Source organism: Momordica charantia (genome assembly GCF_013281855.1).
Source record: "Momordica charantia cultivar OHB3-1 chromosome 5 unlocalized genomic scaffold, Mcharantia_2.0 BLBB01000005.1, whole genome shotgun sequence".
Taxonomy (NCBI): domain Eukaryota; kingdom Viridiplantae; phylum Streptophyta; class Magnoliopsida; order Cucurbitales; family Cucurbitaceae; genus Momordica; species Momordica charantia.
The window spans coordinates 5,378,543-5,400,076 of record NW_028275163.1 but is presented as its reverse complement, the minus strand read 5'-3'; the positions used below and the strand labels follow the sequence as shown (position 1 = coordinate 5,400,076).

The window sequence follows — 21,534 nt, the reverse complement described above, 5'->3', positions numbered from 1 at the left end:
AAAATATTATAAATATTGATTATTTATTTTAATTACTTTACTTTTAAATATTTTTATTTTATTTAATTCGAACATGTTTCGGTGGATAAAAATGTCTACTGCTATCAACTAAAAGTTAGTGTCTAATTTTTTGCAACAAAAACTATTTATCGTTGTAATTGATTTTTAGTAAATAATTTTGAAAATGTATGGAAACCTAATGTCATACTTGTTAAAGAAAATACGATTATGTGATTTTTTTTAATGACAAGGATTAAAATAGTTTTTTAAATACAAAGTCGAAGGATTAAAACAAAAGTTTAAAAGTTCAATCAAGGATAGAAATACTAAAAATGATTATACATGTAACAATTATAAGAGTGACAGTCACATTGAATAATTTTTCTTTTTCACCTTCTAAATCACATCGTTTGTCGTGTAAAATTGGATAAATTAAAAACTTAAAAATAAAATTAAACACAAAAGGGATGGTTTGCATTTGGCCCATATATCATGAGGGAAAAAACAACATTATCTTATAGTTTGAAGTTGAAAAAGAGGTAAAATAGTGGCCTCACATAGTCTGCCATCACCCATATAGGATGTTTGGTGGTGGATGACCAAACCAAAACACAAGATGATATCCTTTCATCTGCCTTTCAAGCTTCTTTGTCTTGTCTTTAATGTGTCAATTCATTCTATAAAATTGAAAAATTCACTAAAATGTTGTTGTGTGATGATGACGTGAACTTAGATTTTTGATAGAAATGGCTCCAAAACCCCTTCCCCTAGATTCTTTTTTTTTTTTTTGTGATATTAATGAACCTTTCCTTTTGCCTTCAAACTTAAAAGTATTTCTAGGGAGCGGACTTTGTAAACTATTAAATTTGAACTTCAAACTTTTTTGACTTTGAACTACCATGGACCTATTTAGAATTTTTCATAGGCGGCAAACATCTGACAACATTAGCATGAGTTATATAAAACTTTAAGTGTACTTTCACACTACCTCTAGTTGATTTTGTTACAATATTGCATTGAATAGTCAATCAATTCATTTTCCCGTAGATTGATATACTTTGCATCGCACTCACACATGCTTGTTATATTTTTGTATATTGTTCACACATTCGCTACGAATTAATTCCATGAAAGCAGCCGTTGACATCAGAAATCGAATTTTCGTGATAACAAAAAGATTTGAAAAAGAATAATTCTTTTTGCAAGTCCAAGACTTCAAGAACTGAAATATTGGATCATTTTGGTAGGTAGATATTTAATGGATATCGTCTTGTATCTTATCTTAAATGGAGAATGAGACGATAATATTAATTGAGATGATGGTGTAAAATGGTTTATGATCCTGCAGACAAGATGGATACTCATTATAAGATCAAGATAAAGATAAACATTTCTAGATGGAGAACTTTTAAATTTCATAGCCAACATTTTTAGATAACAATATAAGTCCAAAACTCTTTAAACTTGACATAACCTTTCCATCTAGGGATCCATTCTTTGTGAACGAGTTAAACTTCCAACTCTATTTAGCAAGGGCTACATTTCTAATTTTTTTAGCTTACTAAGTCGTCGCTCGAGATGAGAAGTGCGTCATCTACAAACTGAAGACGGTTGAGGTGATCGAGAAATTCTTTCTAACTTGGCATGTCAGTGTTAATCAAACCAAATCTAGTCCTCAATTCCTAACCAATGAAACAACATAAGAGAGGGTGAAAATGAACTGGCAAGCAGGCTTTCATTAAGCATTCAGCATTAAGCTATGGCATGGAGGGCTTAAGTTATGTACCCAATTACAATTAGTTTGTATACAAATTGAAACAACAGCAGTGGGAAAGCTTTGATACCTCATTCTTCAGCTGGAGGAACATCACTCAAATCTAAACCCTCTACAGGCAACTCTGGGGTAATTGGACCCAATATTCCATCAGTAGTCAAAGTCAATCCACTCTGTATGATTGAGGAAACATGTCATGCTTTATGTTTAAATTCAACAACATACAATCTGTTGTAGGGAGAAATAAAGGATGACAGAAGATAGGGAGGGAGCATAGTTCAATATCTGAATAATCAAAGTCGATATTCTACCCTTATAGTTATAGCATTACCGAGTAGTTTGACTTCGAGTGTGTTTGAATAATTTTTGAGAATAGTATTCTTGATGGAGGTATCATATAAATAAGCAGTCTTAGAAACAAAAATACTAATAATGGCTTTGCTTACTGTTTTAGAAATTTACAAAAAGTATCTGTCATATAGCAAAACACTAATTTAGAACTATAAGTGTTTTTAATAAGTTAAAAACACGTTTAATTAGTCCAAAACTTATACTAAATCATATAGACCCCATTTGATAAGCATTTCATCTTTGGTTTTCTGTCTTTAAAATTAAGCCTAGAAACATTACTTTCACCTATGTGTTCCTTTGTTTCATTATATAGTTTTTTGAACATTTAAAAAATCTAGGTCAAATTTTTAAAACCCAAAAAAGTTGTTTTCAAATTTGTAATTTGACTAAAAATTCAAATACGTTTTCAAGAGAGGTGAAAATTTTATCAATCAAATTGTACTAAAATAAGCATGATTTCTAAAACAGTAAACTAAGAACAAAATAATGATCAAACGAAACCGTAGATTTTTACTTTTTGACATTACACTCTTAATCGTAGAGGACTCCTGATAAATTGTACCATATCTCCAACACAATATCGTAGAGAGTAAAGCCTACTATCATTTCCTAATGTTCCTTTCTATTCAATTCAATAATTCTACATCATTGTCTTTCTATTCGACACACAAAAAGATAGAGATTATTAATGTAGATAGTTTATCAAGTTAGTTAATAAGGAAAGTTACCGAACCAATATAAAGAATACATCCTCAATCACACAGCTATGAAACTATCAAATTAGTCATGCGTCCATAAGCCTTTCTCAAAATATATACACACTAAGCCTTTCTCAAAATATATACACACACGCTTCCGAAAATTCATAATTGGACATTCATCTGAAAATATAAAGTATCCAAAAAAGTATAAAGAACGTGTATACTGGCAACAATATGTAGTCATTGTGTGTGTGTGTGTGTGTGTGTGTGTGTGTGTGTGTGTGTGTTTTTTTAATCCATTAGTTCATGAATTCGGACCACAGCATGATTCAGACTCCATAATAGCATGTCAAATTTAGTTGCATTTATCATAAACATTCTCAGCGTAAAGTTAAAAAATACCAAGGACAGATGGCTGTAAAATACCTCAGGCTGAAACCTAAGCATGTCTGCACGTGCCATTGCCTCTGCTTGAGCTATCCTCTGCCTGAAGGTTTGTGCCATCTCCTCGGCCTGCCAATAGAAACAAAATCAGAGGTTTTGCTTTCAACACTCAAGGGATATCCACCAAGAGAAAGCCTGATATAATTGTAGCTACAAAATGCTGAAAATAAGAAAGAAAAGCATGCTAGAAGAGGTGAAGGAGAATTAGTAACATTAGTCCGTAATTTCCTCCACCCTAGCAAGGCACAAGATCTTAGCCATAAAAGTTGAACTTTAACTAATGGAATTCACCATTATGGAAACATAGTAACTGAAAGACAATAAGTACGTTTGTGTTGCGTGCATATGCACTTCTAACAAAGAAGAGCAGCATCCATACAAAAAAGACAGGAAAGATGACCCCAGCCAGCAAAAAGAATACCTTCTCAAACACGAGCTTTGGATTGCGAATCATGTCACCAGGAGTGGGCTCTAGCTTCTTGGTAGAGAGACTAACTCGGCCTCTCTCACGATCGTGGCTCAATATCATGACCTATGCCAGAAGAACTCACTGTAAAATTTGTAACAGCTGAGTGTAAGAAACCCTTACAGTCACTTGAAGGCCAATAAACTACCTTAAGAGTGTCCCCAGGCTGAAGAACTGTTGCAATATCTGATATCCGGTCATGACTGATCTGACTAACATGGAGAAGACCATTGATTCCACCAATATCAATGAATGCACCATAAGGTTTAAGGCTTTGAACTGTTCCGGTAACCACTGATCCAATTCCAAGCTGCGCCTGGCTGTCAGCCATAGCCTTACGGTTACTGAGGACAAGCCTCGATTGTTCCTCATCAACTTCCACAAACTTCAGAGGAAGCTCCTTGTTCAGAAGCTCTTCGGCAGTTGATTTCTGAAATAATTGCACAAAGAAAATAATAAAGGAGGTATGATGTAAACTATAAGTATATGATTAACATCAAGAAGACTAAAATAATACTAATGATTTTCAGATTTGTTACATCTATAATCCTTGACACCATAAAGGAAAGGAATTCACACATAGCTATAGTCTATTATATACAAACATCAAACCAGGAAACCTTTCAAAATATGAATATCTTTAAGGGTTTGTAGGAAATACCGATGATATCTGTGAGAAAGGAACAAACCCTCTTAGGCCTTCCACAACTGCCACAACTCCACCTTTGTTTGCGTCAACCACCTAAATATTGAACAAAAGAATGGCTGCATATGAATAACCTCAGGAAAGAACAAGAGAATGGCAAAAGCACAGCAAATGATAATGGGAATAGAGTAGAACAGCCAGCCAGCCAACCCCCCATTCCCCCCACTGTAAATGCGATAGTACTTCCTAGTTTCTCATACACAAGTAGACAAGGCTCCTATATCCATACTTCAGAAAACGAAGATGAACAAAAGCACCACAAATATGGTGTGGAATACCCACCTTACCCTTGACAACAACATCCTCTGCTTGAAGCTGTCTGCACCTCTCCCAAGCAAGGTCATATTGAATGGATCTCAAGCTCAAAACCAAGCTATCATCAGCTTCATTCTCACCAATAATAACAAACTCCTCTCTCACACCAGGAAATATTCCTGCTTCTTCTACATGTTTTATTCTGTGAATGCAAGCCTCCTGCACTGGCAAGTATGCAGATGACTTGGCAGTAATGTCAACAAGTGCTCCATTGGCATCCGTACAGAACACAGTACCTTTCACCTGAAAATAGACACTGAATACATTACAACCTAATCTTCTTAAACTGCCCGTCTAGCATTTCACTGTTATGCACTGAATTACATTACAAACTGGAAGATAACACTATCAATATTTCTTTTCCCACCATAACATAAAATTAACAAACCATTCAAGTTCACAATATCGACATTCCAGTGTAGTTGACAATAAAATTCACAAAATTACATAACAAACTAGAAGACAACACAACCAATATTTTCCCACTAAACCATTGAACTAACAAACAATTCAAGTTCATAATATCCCTTCCAGGGAAATTGACAAGAAAATTCACAAAAGTACAGAATTCCCACAAGCAATTGCAACTTCTTTTCCCACCCTAACGTCGAATCAACAAACCATTCAAGCCCGCCAGAGTAATTACCGAGAAAACCCACAAAATTACAAGAGAAAGAAAGCGAACACAAGACCTTAGTTCCCATCTCAGAATCGAAATCGTATTTCTCGAGAGCGGCATGGAAGTCCTCGAGAGTGAAGGAGATGCCTTCGACGGGGGCATTGCGGCAGCGTTCGTAGGCATCCTCGAAGACCTCCTTGAGCTTGAAACGCTCCTTGGTCTGTGGACTGGGAATGGGGCTGGATATAACTGCAGCGTGAACAGGAAGTGAACGGGCCTTGTTCTGCAAATGCCTCGGAGAAAATGGCGTCGATAGACGCGAAGAAGACAGAGGCGCACATCTCAACCCAGTGAATTGCTGAGCCATGGAAGCCATCTTCCTTCCACTTCCCTCCCTCGCCGATTCTCAGCCTACTCTGTAAACACAGTTCTTCCGGGTTGGATAAGATATCAGGGACAACTTTTTTATTTCTTTAATACATAAATAAATAAATATATGGACAGTGCACACACCAAAAAAGTAAAAGAAATATACATACATATACATATAATTGTAATTGGGGGTGTAAATTCGAAATCACTACTTGTGTTGTGTTTCAGTTGAGTTATAATCCACGATTTAAAAGTATTTTAAAAGTGGTATTTTTGCATATATATAATCTTATGGAGGATAAAATTGTCCATGTCACAAGCACCAGAAAAATAGGCTAGATTGGCCTAGCCAGTCCTGCCCAAAGGAGGCACGCCCATTACACTCTCAGTCGCGTTAGTGCATCCCAATATCAACGCGCCCTAACAATAAGATCGATCGATCGTGGTCAGTGCCACCACCAAGCTGGGCATTCCACAATGGAAGACAAGAATCTCGAAGCCACATACCATGTTCTTCCATGAAAAGCTTATAAAAGGACATAAAAGTCACCGCACTTTGGTATGTTCAAATTCTTTATGAATACGCGTAACATATATTGAATTCCATTACTGACTTAGATATCCGAGTGTTAATCTCTATTTTGCAGGTCATTCACACCTCATAAGGGATAAGTCATTTGGCTTGTGCAAGTCAAATTTACGCAGAAACACAATATAGTAGGAGGTGTTAAATTTATTGGGAATCTGATTCTCAAATGAAATTATGATGGTGAATGAAATTTCCTACTATAAAGTTGGGAATAGAGAAATTCTTAAAATACCTTCCTATTCACCAAAAAAGAAAGAAACTCTAGCCGCACCAAAATTTCATTGATTCGTAATGGTTTGAAATTGAAAAGAAAAAAATGTAAACGATATTATATGAGCAAAATCCAAACTATATAGGGGCAACTAGAGAATGGCTATATTAAATAGTTTGATTTGAAAAATGGTCAAAATAATCAAATATCACGAAAATGGCTAAAAGGTAGTTAGAGTTGAACTACCAGATTTTATGTGGACAAATTTACCCTCCAATCAAAATAGGTAAATTTATCTTGACACTACCCCTATGAAATTGTGACGAAAATATCCATCATCAAAATCTTTAGTACACCTAAATTCTAGGAAACAAGATAGTAAATCAAAATTATACCGTTCAAAAATTTTAAATAACATCTAGATTTAGAAATTTTTAAAAATGTAAGATAAAATCTGTTGAATGCATACTTTGAAATAAAAAAAAAGATTGAATCAAAGTGTAAAATAGACTAAAAAAATGTAAAATCAAATTAGAAGAGTGGAAAAATAAAGATTGAAGCTGTAAAGTATTATTTTTAAAAATATAAATGCAGTAGTTGAAGATTAATACATGATCCATTATGGAAGGGAAGACAACTCAAATGACTCCTTCCCTTCCCACTTTTGCCCTTAACTCCTTCACACACTTGCCTTTAACTCTTCCTTCTTAAAAATAAATAAAATTTGATTCAATCAAGTCTCAAGCCCCTCAAGCCTCGTGCGCCTCAAGCTTTCGGCGTCCCTATTCAGCGTACACAATTTTCGGCATCCCTCTTCCCACTCTTGCCAGAACCTAAAGAACCTCCTTCGGATAAGCTTTCGGTGTCCCTCTTGGGGTACACAATCTCCTAGCTTCGTGATCTCTGATTCCTCTAGTTGAAATCGAAATCCCTTGATTTTAATGGGTGGATAGCTTTAGGCAAAATCCCTTGAAATCAAAAATTGAAATTCTAGGTGATTGTGTGATTTCAATTTTGAAACTTCAATTGAAATCCTGTGTGATTTCAAATTGGGTACAAAGATTCTGGCATTCTTTCGGCAAAATCCTTTGAAGCTTTCGGGTACAAAATCCATTGAAATCATCCATTGAAATCCTCCTTTTGAAATCCTCCAAACTTCGGCGTTCCACCTTCAAGGGTAAGTAGTCGACTGTTTTTTTTTTTTTTTGTAATCGACTGTTTTGTAATACTCCAAACCTCATTGTTTTTGTTATCCAACAAGGGTATTCATTGATCGATTTTGAATGTTGTTTAAATAATTGACTGTTTGTTAGCAACCTCCGATATTCAAGGGATTTTGTTGGACACAACCTGTTTTAAGGACACCTTGTACATATAGTCAGTTGGGGAGATTATATTGAAAATATAATTTAGATTAAATAATAAATAATAAAAATATTGTTAAAATTAGAGTGTAGTTTAGTTTGAAAAAAAAATTAAATAAATTTCCAATCTTAAATCTATCTTAAATTTCAAATTTCAATAAATTTAAACTCAGATCTCAATTATGATATTTCAATAAATATCATTAGTACCTGGAACTTATGATGTTTTTTAGCTCAATGTAACCATTTTATTGTTAAACATTTAAAATATATTGTAAAAAAATCAAGAACATCCAATTAGATTCCGGTAGAACTAATTGATACTCATTAGGAATATAATATGTGGTACTAATTGATACTCATTAGGAACTAATTAATTTTAACAATATTAGGAATACGCATTCTTATTTGTTGGTTCTACCCGACGGATTTTTTTTGGATTTGATTCAATGGTTGAATCTTGTGGAGTTTTCTTTTTTTATCAATAATATAATTTTCTAAGAACTGGGTTTGCTGCAATAGGAAGATTCTTTTGAGTAATGTTTCAATAACTCGATGACTAATTCTCATATATCAAGAATTAAAATGCAGCTTTTTAGAATGTAATAATCATGGCATATTAGTCATGAATGTTGATGGACAATGATAACCCAGTCAAAATGGCCATCTACTCTATAGAATCTTATATCTACACCGTTGATCGACGTCTCTTTCTTATTTTGTGAGATAACCTCTAGTAGCCATATATTTACACATTCATCGTATCTCCCCTTAGGTAAATATTAATATATGTTTCCTTGATTGCTAATATGCATTTTTTATTTTGTTGGTTTTAGTTACCTTTTTGCCATATTTTATGCATTGATCTTTGTTCCGATGTAGTGATAAAGAAAGATTATGCGATGCAAAATATGGCTATTTTCTGCAGATAGTTTTCAATCTATTTTCGGCGTCTTAACTTTCACTACCTCTGTAGATGGTGTTATATACGGGGTTAGTATCTACAACTATGCAGTAGTCGCTGCACCTGACATCCGCCACGTCCTTATTTACTAACAGCCTCATAATTATCGACTTGCCAGCACCATTTCTGAAAAGTGAAAGACGTGTAATTTTTTTTCCTTCTGGAAAATAAAGATCTCTAGAGATACATTCACAGAGTTGTTGTAGGGTGGAATTGAATGGAATTGAAACGTGCCAGGTAATAAACCCTTGATAATTGTTGTGCTCCTCCCAACTAAAATCGCGGCTAACAATGATCGCATAATGTTCCCGCATTGATTGATTTAATTCTTGAAAAAATGTAAAAATAAAATGGGTGGAGATTAATGATACATTGTGTAAGAATATTAAAGAAACACATGTATTTTGTTTGAATCATGTATGTAGATTTGGTGGTTTAAATTTTGTGGAAATATTTTAGGAATTATATAGATTTTGTGGTTTAAATTTTGCGGAAAGATTTTAGGAATTATGTAGATTTTGAGTCTATAATTAGGGACCGATTTAAGGGGATGTGGGAGGCCTAAAACGTGGATGGGTAAAATGGAGAAAGATTGCAAGAGCAATATGGACATGAAATGTGTGGAGAGATAAATAAGGAATTATATACTCCCCAAATTTTAGGAAATCAATTTTAGCCGATTTAAAAAAATTTGGCCATTTTGCTTAACCTGTGAGTAGTCATTTCTACATAAGTATTTGGGCCAACATGGAATGGTTTCATAATGGGTTTTGGGCCTGAGCCCATTTTCTCTTCAAAATAATGGATCCTATCAATATCTTGAGCCATGGAGCTTATCCATTCTGGGCTTATTTAATTTTATATTTTAAACTTTTTTGAGATTGTCAACTTTTTAATTTTCTGACATAAAAGATCCATAATGTGTTTTTATTTTTTATTTTTTTGACGCAGCAAGAGACTTAATATTCAAAGAGAATATATAAACTATGATATGGTTGATCATTGGTGTATAAAGAAAATTCTGAAAGTGTTTCAACTAAATCAGTATTGTATTAGTCAAAATAACTCTCACGTTGAAATCAAAATCAAATGTGTGATGGCCAAAGGATACGTAGAAAATTGAGCAAAATTTTAATATTATTTGAAAAATGCAAACCTCGGATGATTATAAAAATCTCTATTTATAAGGAGAAGTATTTGAATGTTATAAAATCTCGTGAAAGTAGGATCTCTTATCATGATTTTCTATTCAAATAATCTCAATTTGACGAAAGTATTTAAAATGATACGAAACTCGTTAGAGACAAGGTCATGTGTAGGCTTCTATGTGACAACTAAAATCAAGTAGTGCACCTGACTCGAGCCAAGGAGACTACATAATAAGCAGAGATTGGTACCATACGTAGGTTGAGCCAAAATGATTCGGGAGATGTAAAGTAATATCAATCTTATTTAAGTACTGAGACATTTTAACAGACATAGTGAAAGTGAAAATGTGCGACCTAAAGATTATCTAGTCCAAGTCTTACTAAACTAACATGTATCACAACGGTTATGAGGGTAAAACTGAGCGGCCACGTGTTCAATACACAAGAGGCATGTCAATCTGGTGACGTCAACTCGACCGAACAGGCGTGAGCCAGGTTGGCCTTGTCCGACCATTATGGCCATCAGCGCACGTTGAAGGCGAAATTGATTGTGCGTAGTCAGCGCCCACTGTCAGATTAGCCATCGTCGAAATTAGGGGATGAAATCTCGACCTTCCTTACCAAACCAATGTTGAACATCGAGCACATACAAGAAAGCTAGCTGGGTATATGTTACCCAAGTATGTTCAAATCCCTTCTTAATATCCTACTTATCTTCTAACCACCATTGTTGACTTTAGCATCAAAACGCTCACTCCTGTTTTGTAAGTCATCCATCTAGCAGAAGAGATAAGTTTTATTGCTTAGGGAGACAAATGTGTGGACAAACAACGACAATAGACAATATTATTTTCCATTTTAGTTTGAAAACTCTCAAACACAAGACCAAGTGTCCATTTAAAAAAGACATGGAAAAGACAAAGAACATAGGTTAAAGATTCATAATGTCAAAGTGAAAAAAAAAAAAAAATCAAAAGGCAGCCATAGTTAAAATAAAGCAGACAAGAGAATATTATTATAGTGAAAACTCACGAAGAGAAGCCCAAAAAGAGGAAACAAGGAGACAACCAAATGCAAGTCTTTTTTGTTCTTTTGGAAGTTGAAGTGAAGCGAACAAAATGGACGGGCAGACAGCCGCGTTTCGACACCAAGGGAATAAGTAATAAAATAATAAAACAATAAAAATAAAATTTAAATACTGTTTTGATAAGCGTATTTTTCACTATTTTGATAATTTCGTTTTACTTTTTTGGATCATAATTTTAGCATGACATCATCATTCACTAATTTCTTTTTTTTTTTTGAAATATAGGTATATATTTATATCAAACGATTTTCATTGTATATAAAAATCGTTTATAAAATTTGTGTAAAATATTTATAAATAAACACAAAAAAATACTTTTAAAAGCAGTGAATTCAAATAAAACGTAAGGACAAAAATAATATTTAAATAGTTAAAACTTAGATTTAAATAATTTTTGGTTAAGTTATTATAATATTGTGTTCATATTCTCACGCTTTAGGCTTTAGCCAAGAGGGAAGTGGCGGCAACACGAGGATTAAGGCGTGGAAAAGCTCGACTTTTTTTCTCTTTTTCTTTCTAACTTTTTAGGATCTTTAAGTGTAATTTTGTTTTGTTCTCATTAGGATGTTTTAAGTACTTTTTTCAAAGCTTAGAACATCATTCTCTCTAAGTTATTGTATTGTTTGGTAGTAATATAAAAATATTAAAAAAAAGAAGCTATAAGTGCGAAAGTACTTGTAAAGTGTTTTTAACTCGATTGTTTTGCTTAAGAAATATTTCAAAAATATTTTTAAGAGTGGAAGTTAAAATGATTAGTTATCAAGCAATTTTTTTTTTTGTTTTACTAAAGTGCTTTATAGTTAAAATAATTTTGTTAAAATTACTAATTTAAGAAGTGTGTTGGAGGTGAATCCACAGCTTACACGTGGCATGTAACGGCTGGATTTTCAGCAATACGTGTCACTCCCTTGCCAATGAGTACTTACCTCGGTCGTGATTTCTCATGTCGTCCGACCCTCTTCGACGGTCGAGTCGACCAATTACCTTACCTGGACCACTTCGACTTAGACTATTCTCCGACAGACTCCGCGACATCACGCCACACTTAACGACAACCTTAAAGAGCCGTTGAGGCCTTGTCGAGAATGTTGTCGGGGACTTCCCCTATGAATAGACCATTTCGCTTCATTTCAAGGTACGCGAATAATCCAATTATCTCTCTTGAGTTGATTTGGATATTTGTTGATTTCAGCATTAAAGTGCTTGCTCTGTTTTCCAGTCCTTCTGCACGTCATCTGGAGCTCTCTGTGCTGCTCATCCTAGCCGATCTGAAGCTAGTGGATTTGGTCATTTTCTTGATCAAACAAAGTGCTTCTAAAATACCACGGTGTAAAAGTGTGGTTAAAAGGACAGTTAATTTGTTTATTTATTAGGCTACAAAACATTTAGAGTTGGTTTTTTAGAAACAAAAAAGCAATGGGTAGATATTTTCTAATAATGCTCGCAAGTCCTTGAAAGAAAATAAAATTTTATTTATTTATTTTTCAATAATTATAAGAGTGAGAAATGAAGCCGTTGAGGATTATAAATACCTTATTCATTTAAGCTATGTTCATATTGGAAAAAAAAAGATTTATTGGGGGCGTTAATTTTTTTTTATTATAATACAATTCATATGAAATTGAAAATATAAGATTAAAATTAAAATTAAATTTGAAGGGAGTAATAGAGATAATTCCACTATAGGATTAGAGAATGAAAGTGAAAATTTTCCCACAAGAAATTTAAGTGTAAGAGAAACTTTACATGTGCATCATTAATTATTCTTTAGATGAAAGAAGTGTGAAATGTGAAAGGAATAAAGAAGAAAAACTAAAGGGAATTATATGTCAATATGATGAAAGTTTTAATCACTATTTTTTTCCTTTATACAATTAATTATGGAAGGTTCTTTTAAGATTTAGAGATCAATTAGTACTCCAATCAAATTAAACAATAGGAAATGTAATAATCAATATTGAAGAAAGATAATGTCTATGTTACAATTTAGAGTTAGCTTTATTGAAAAATTGGGTCATTAGTGTATATGAACAATTTTGATTTTGGAATTTAGAGCTAAAAGATTTGTAATTGGTAGATTTTTTCATATTCGGTTTTAAAACATTACTTTTTTTTTTTTTACGATTATTTAAAATCAGGATCGAGTTTAGTTGACTATGTTATTATCATTATTGACCACTAAAGGTCATCATATGTTAAAGGTAAGATATGAATCAAATTGAGATGGTTAACGATGCATTACTTTAATCTTGCTCAAAATTTAAAATTTTGATTTAATAATTAATCTTATCATCATCATGTATTTAGACAAATTTAGATTGCAAATATGATCTCGAAATAATAGGTTGGAATAATTATTTTGAATTTCTTTTTCAAAAAATCATCATTAGTACATTTTTAAAGATAATCTATATTTTCGAACAAATGAAATTGTTCTTCTCTCGAACATCATGAATTTGTAAAGAGTGATTTCAATATGAATAAAATCATTACTTTTTACGTATCATTCGATCACAATTCTTAAATATAATTTTCAAAATACTTTTCGATGTTGGTGTGAGAAAAATTAAATGTAAAGATTAGTACCATTAAAAGATAAATACAACAACTTATTGTATTTTCTTTTTACTATTTTCAGCATTTTAGTCATAATTCTTTCAGGTTAGTAGATGAAAATAGATGAGTTAATTAATTTAGTTATGATAGAATAGTAAGTTATTGCTTCATAATTGTTTTACTTTTAAATTTTCTTTGTTTACTCTATTTCTTAAATGCAATAGCTTGCAAGTTGATTCTTAGATTCCAATAACTACACCCTCCATCTAGAGACCCTAAATTTCAATAAAATAACAAAAAATAAAATAAAAAATCTTTAATTCATATTAATAAGATTTTTAAAAATGAATATTTTGCCCCTTCAATTTTAAAAAGTGATTTTTGTCCATTAATTTTAGTTTTAATCTCTTTTTTTCTATTACAATTTTATGGTGACACCACCCTCAAGATTCTTGAAATTCTTGAAATATAATCATAATTTTTTATTATAAAGTTTCAGTTTTGTGTTGAATTTGTGTCAAGATTTTGAAAATAGAAATTAAATGGTCACTTTTCAAAAGTATAGGAACAAAAACGAACATTTTGAAGGTACATGAATTAAAATTGACCAAAAATTGACCAAAAGTAATAGTAGAGGAACCAAAATGAATATTTTGGGAACTAAAGAAAGTATAAAGAACAAGGTAGTATTTTAACCTAAAATCTAAAGAGTGTAAATCAATTCATAATTTTTTTTCCAAGCAAAGATAAAAATTTACTAACTATTTATAATGTTTATTTTCAAATTTTTCTCACACATTATGCTCTACGTCACACAATATTAAATAAAATTTTAAAAAGTTTCAATTACATTCCTACTGGATAATATTTATTTTTAGTTCATGTAATTAAAATTAACACTAACGTAATTCTCAATTAAATAAAACTTGGATCATGTGTCCAATTTTCTTGTCTTACAAATTAGAAAATATAGCATTTAGTTCTTAAACCATATATATTTCTGCCACTTAAGTAATTAAACTACTTTGGGTAATCTTAACAAACATCATCCTTGACTTTAAATTGCATCTATATTGTATTTGGGGAAAATACAATTTATATCAATTAATAAACGTTGACGATTATTTTGTAGCATTAATGCAATTTCAAATTAATTACCTACGCACTATAACACTCAACATTAAATAAAAGTAATTATTTTCTTTTATTTTATTTTTATGAATTCAATAATTATGAAATATGAACCGAATTATCAATTTTTTTGTTAACTGACCGAATTATTATCAACCTTAATGTATTATCTCTTGAACTATATGGTCGAATGGGTAATATTTTGTTGTAACCAATTTGAATGATTGTACAATATAGACGGTAATGTACTCTATAAATTGGATACTGAAATCTCTACTACCTGTTCTATATAATATTTTTTAAAGAAAAGAAATATATATATATATATATATATATATATATATTATTTACTATATTTTAAAAAATTTTAATGTTCAATTTGATATTACATGAATTTAATTAAATATTGAATGAATTTTATTCTACAAATTTGAATAAAATTCATGTGTTAAATTTTTTTTTTATATATTTCTTTTAATTCACGCCATTAACAAAATGTTAACATGATATGTCTATTAGATAAATGTTAGTTGATTTCGCGTATGAGAAGTACGTTGTATCTTGAAGTTATATACATACATATAAAAAAAAGATCAGAAGATATGCATAAAACCTCAGTATGTATTTCTCAGTGGGTTGTTGGATCTTTAATAAGTAAACTGAAGTTGGAAAGTTCAAATGCTAATTTAATTTATTAGGTCGTGCAGTCGTCGACTTCTGTTTTTTCTTTTTCTTTTCTTAGAGATTCGAACTCATTAGATACAATTGTCGATTACCTTTAAGCTAAATTCATATTGACAAGTTTTCTGTTGTGTCAAGTTAAATACTATTCTATTTAGACATGTAATATCAAGGTTTAATTAACATTGTCGACATACAAAAAAATAATTGAAAAAAAGTTACTAAATAAAATTCTGTTTTGAAAAAATTATGATTTTAATTGATTTTTTTTTTTGAGAAATTTAAAAATTGATTGATTAAGTTTAACTTTATAATTTAAAAGTAAGAGGCGTTATGAAATCCAAGGCCATATTTGGTAAGGTTTCATTTCCAGGTATTTTTTTTTTTCCTTCTTCTTTCCTTCTTCAAATCCTCTATAGGGTGTTGATAACTCTTTTTTGGTTTTAGTTTTTCAAAATACAAATTGTTGGATAACTATTTCTCTTCCAATTCTATTTTTCAAAAATAGAAAAATAAAAAATAAAAAAATAAAATCAATCAGGATTTTAATTTTAAAAATATATATGGTAAAATAAAGAAATATACCACGTTTGTAAACTTAATTTTTAAAAATAAAAAATTAAAAAGTACATAATAATGATAAAATAATATCCTTCGAGACGAAGAATAAAGAATATAATAAAAGCATAAACAAGAACAGATTTATTTTCATGGAGGATTTAATGATGGTTTGGTAGACTTTCTTTTTTGATTAAGCAATCAATAAATTTGATTTGAAGGATGGGAAATGAGGAGATTTTAATATGCTTAATTTCATAGACTTGATAGAAGATAGATCTTGAAACTTTTGGCTCCTCCCATAATTAAGGAGGAAAATCATGACTTGCATTAAGTTATTTATTTATTTATTTATTTGTGTGTTCACTCACGTGTATATTTGATAAACAATTATATATATATATCAATTATATATATATGTATATATAAAATAGGAAGATAGTTTTAGTACATTTAAAGGTGGGGATTAAATTTTTTTATCTAGAAAAAGTATATAAATCCTTTTAACTGATAAGTTAGGTGCTCAGGTTGGCTAAGGTAATAATTTTTTTAATTTTTAAATATATATATTTTACATTTTTTTCCTTTTGTATTATTTCGAATGGAATAGAATTTTTATTTATTTTTAATTAAAAAATGACAACATGAAACCTAATTGGTGTTTTTAATTTAATCAATTACCTAATTAGTGAGACAAACGCGGTTATGTTAGTTTAATTTGGGTTTGAAATTTTCAAAAGATGGACAAAAGGAGTAGAACTTAAAATAATTATAATAGTATTATTATTGTTATTTTAGTCATAAAAGTTTACAAAATTAACTTTATATTTTGTTTAATCCCTAGATTTTAGATAGAATTTCCTTTGGATCTTAATCATTAAATTTATATAATATGGATTTGTTTTTATCACTGGTTTAAATACTATTTTATCTATATACTTTCTTTAGTTCATATACTTTCAAAACGTGCAATTTGGGACATATGCTTTCAATTTTTGTTCATTTTAGTCCCGATCTTTCAAAACCTCCAATTGATCCTTATACTCTCAATTTTTGTTCACTTTGGTCAATGTACTTTCAAAACGTCCATTTTTGCCTATTTAATTTTAAAAAAGTTATCATTTTTTATCATTATTTGCAAATTTTTAATACAATTTTTATACCCGAAAGAAACAATTTAATAAAAAGTTATTGCTATATTTTAAGAAATTTAATTGAATATAGTGTCGTATTGAAATTATGATTGAAAAAATGATATAAAAAGAATGCATAGTCACTCTTTAAACAAAGACTAGAATGGCATTTTGAAAATATTGAAATTAAAATGGACAAAAACAGAAAGAATAATTACTAAAATAAAAATTTTAAAAGTATAGGAACAAAACAAACAAAGGCAAAAAATACAGGGATTAAAATAATATTTAAGATTGCGTAGGTTGGATATAGTATAAGATTCGAAAATGAGCTATATGAAATTTATGTTTAACGTTACAGAACACAAAATTAATAATAAGGGTTGAAATAGGTTTTTGTGAAAGACCCCAGAGGGATACGTTTGAGAATAAAGGTAAAAAATATAGAAAATAACTTAAACAGTTAGATAAGACTTTTAATTTTTTGTAACTCTATTTATTATTTAATTTTACATCTCATTCTGCTTTATTTTAAATGGGATATGATTTTGAAAATATATATATATGCCAGCGCAATTATGGTTTAACGCGGTTTTCTTTAGGCTAAAGAGTCTGAAAGGAATACAACAGAAGAAGGGGTGAATTGGAAATTGATATATATTTTTTATTTTGCACAAATTTTAATCATTTATATTAGTAATATATATATATATATATATATTTTTTTTTGTTTTGAGAAAATTTATATTAGTAATATATTGCACCCAATAATAATATACGAAGTTATATTACTAATATTAAATTTTATGTGATTAGATACTTTGGGCCTTGTTTGGGTTTGATTATCATCTCTTGAAATATATTATTAAAAATTTAAATTATTTTATTCACAACATTATGGTAAAAACTTTTTGTCACATTAATTTTAAAACTTTATAGTTGTGTCTACAATTTGATTAAAACTTACAAAAAGAAAAATCATATGAAATATGCAAAATTCGACGCGAGACCATGTAAATTAATTTTACTCCCAAATAGGATTAATGTGGCTTATTATGCTTTATCAATCAAAATAATATTTAATTGAATAAAATCAAATTCACATTGAAAATACGACTTTTTGTGACACGACCCGCCCTAAACACCTACTAACTATAGGACAAGTCCTGCCGACCACAGACCCCCAACCATCTACCAAGTCTATAGTCAAATTCTTTCTAACTTTCTAAAACTAATTTAGATTATTCTTCAACATATAAAACATAAAGTGTAACATAATTCATTTAAAAACAAATAACTATTCGGCCACAAAAGGTACAACTATTCGAGTATAAGTCATTCAAGTTGTACATACAAAATGATATGCAAATTTGAGACGGTGAGTGCCAGAAACTGGTTGGCTATCTTCTAGTCAATGTTAGGTACCTTAACCATTTTATACTCAGTTTAGTTTCATAGATGATTTTGATAATCAAATTTTTACTCAAAGATATTAATATTATGGTTAATTACTATACGTATAAACTAATTTTTTAAGTTGAAGTTTGATCCATAACAATGTATTTATTTTTAAAATTGTTTTTTATGTATTATATTTTATCAATTATTTTAATATAATAATATATGTGAATTCGAACATAATTTAGTAGGTAAGGTACCTACTATCATTCTAAATGACTATAGTTGAATTTCTCACATCTGCGATCATTAAACTTAAAAAGTTCATTATAAAAGTATACTATTGACTATTTTTATACGAGGAAGAAAAAACATATATTTACAATTTAGTATACTTATGAAAAGAACATTAAAAAGAAAAAACCACATAATATAAAAGGTCATCTTTAATTTTTTTAGTTCAATAATTACACGGTAAAGATTAATTATCAAAATGATAATATGTACCTCATCTACTAAATTATGTTTAGGGTGGATCATATTTAATCTATTTAAGTTACAATTAATTATAATAATTCATCAGCAAATTAAAATAGATGGCCATGGAAAAGCATCAATCAAGAGTTCTCTCTCTAGCTTTCTCTCTCTAGAACCTATTGACTTTAGGTGCATTTAATTGGGAGTAGGCAGCCCTAGGGTTTGAAATTTGAGGAGTTTAAAGCCCTAAAATGATCATTTAAAGGACCATTCTGGTCACAAAATTGGAATAATTTACAAAATATTATAAACTCCCAATTTTCAAACTCATTTGATAATGAAGTTAGTGGGTTGTGAATTGTGATACAATCCATTATCAAAACGTTACATCGTCTAATCAAACCTTTTGGATTCTTATATAAGGGGCAAAAATGTCCTAATTAAAATATAAAACTAAAAATTAAATAATAGATCAAATTAAAAAATAAAAAATGTTAACCTAACATTAGTTAACTGGTTAAGATATGTCAAACTGAGCGTAGTTTAATAAGTTTAAGTATATATTTCGATAAAAAAGTCGTGAGTTCGAATTAACACCCTAAAATTTTTGAATATGAAATGTTTTATATATATATATATATAATTTTGAAAGGTTTGCATCGATACATCTTAATTTTCTTCTTTATTTATTATTATTTTACAATTAATGGTATCTTTCATCTTTTTATTTGTGCTATTATAAAATTAATTAAATTAAAAACATTTCATGCGTGTACCATACTGGTAGTAATAAAAAGCCACGCCATTACAAAAATTTTGAATTATTATTTTCAAACTCCTACTGAATTACTCTCTTCTTAATTACACATTTAATGAGCTATCTCTCACTATGCTTATAATATAAATTAAAGTCCATTGTGCATTTTCTTTATTTTTCTAATTTTTAACATATAAGTACTTTCGAAAATTATTGGCGGAATTTCAAAAATTAGGGTTTCATTTTAAGGGAATTTTATTTTTAGCTTGATTTTTTATTGTGAAACTCTTCACCAACAAAATTTTTTATTTAAAATTTTCGTTCTTTAAATACAATGGGAATGTCGGTCATATTTCCAAAAAAGAAAATAAAAAATAAGGTCTATGAAGAGTTTTCTTAAGCCTTCAAAAATAGACTAGCATTTTAAAAATGTTTTTAAGGTACATTACTAGCAGGAAAAATTATTTATTCTTTTTTAGGATAGACAGGGAAAATTATTACCTTACAAAAATAGATAACAAATAATAAAATAAAATCTTTATGAAGTGGACCCAACAATAACTAGTTTTCCAAAGTTAATTTCACGATGGGACTAAAGTTTCAAAGTTACTTCACTAAAGTGGAAAACAAAAAGATTCACATTTTTTTCTTTCTTTTTTTGGATAATAAATCTAATTTTGGAAACACACCTTTAAAAATTTAACCTTACTAATAGTAAATCGACAGATAGGATGTGTTATTGACTATAATGTGGCGCTATGTGATAAAGCCATGTGGATTCGACATTTTAAGTTGTGACATAGAAGTCAGACTAGTTATAATAACCTATCTTACAAGTCGGGTTGTTTAGTCGTGGATAGTTGTGATCCATTTGATAAATGACACACCTTCATTAGGTGTAATCGATTCAGTGAGCCACGTAGTGTGGTGCCGATAAACACAATTGTGGCAGACCACCATAAAAATAGGTGGTGCTAGAGTAAGACAATAACTCATATGTGGTTGATTTTGGCGTGGGAGTGCATGAGCCTTGATACAAATATACCAGCCCCCTACAGGCCGCGTGTGGGCCAACACAAAAATTAAAGGTCGAAAGAAAGGAATTTCTTCAAAATAAATAGGTAGGGAATCGACTCCGATCAATCCCTGTCTTATTTAGTTCAATTTTAACTTAACTTTGGATAACCTTTGGTTGGCACCACATCGGTATCTAGGTTTTTGTTCGAAGTTATTTTCCTAAAAAACATATTGGACTAATCAAGCTTAGTTTGAAAAGTTATACATCACCTTGCTGAGATCTCCTAACAAAATCATGTGGACGAAGTTGGATAAAAAATAAACAGAGTGAACGAGTTTAAATCTTATTTGGGTCTTTTTTTGTTCAATGGACGATCGAAGTGTTAATTTGAATTTTTGATCTTGCAAATGTTACTTTATATACCTTAACCAATTAAGTTTTGTGTTAACATTTTTTTCGGAAAGAAAAAGGTAAATATCTTATTCATCCACCTAATAATTAGAATATATTAAAATTTTTATTAATTGAATTAATGAACAACGCTTCTTTTAAATTTAATAATTGTGGATTGGAGATCACATCATCAACTCTTAGAATAGTAATAAATGTTTTATCCACTAAATTATACCCGAATAATAGTAATAAATGTTTTATCCACTAAATTATACCCGAATTGACACGAAATTAAAATAGGTAAAATTTGAAAGAGGCACG

At 30.2% G+C, this 21,534-nt stretch overlaps 1 protein-coding gene across 1 annotated transcript; it reads right to left on the bottom strand.

Annotated features, from left to right (window-relative positions):
- Positions 1 to 1,364: 1,364 nt before the first annotated feature.
- Positions 1,365 to 5,846, bottom strand: RPS1 (ribosomal protein S1). The gene is made up of 8 exons (XM_022282549.2): positions 5,450 to 5,846; positions 4,725 to 5,000; positions 4,398 to 4,478; positions 3,885 to 4,166; positions 3,692 to 3,802; positions 3,253 to 3,339; positions 1,845 to 1,947; positions 1,365 to 1,682 (listed from the first exon to the last, which is right to left on the bottom strand). The coding sequence occupies exons 1-7, from the start codon at positions 5,750 to 5,752 to the stop codon at positions 1,846 to 1,848; spliced, it is 1,242 nt and encodes a 413-aa protein (XP_022138241.1). The 5' UTR covers positions 5,753 to 5,846; the 3' UTR covers positions 1,365 to 1,682; position 1,845.
- Positions 5,847 to 21,534: the final 15,688 nt, after the last annotated feature.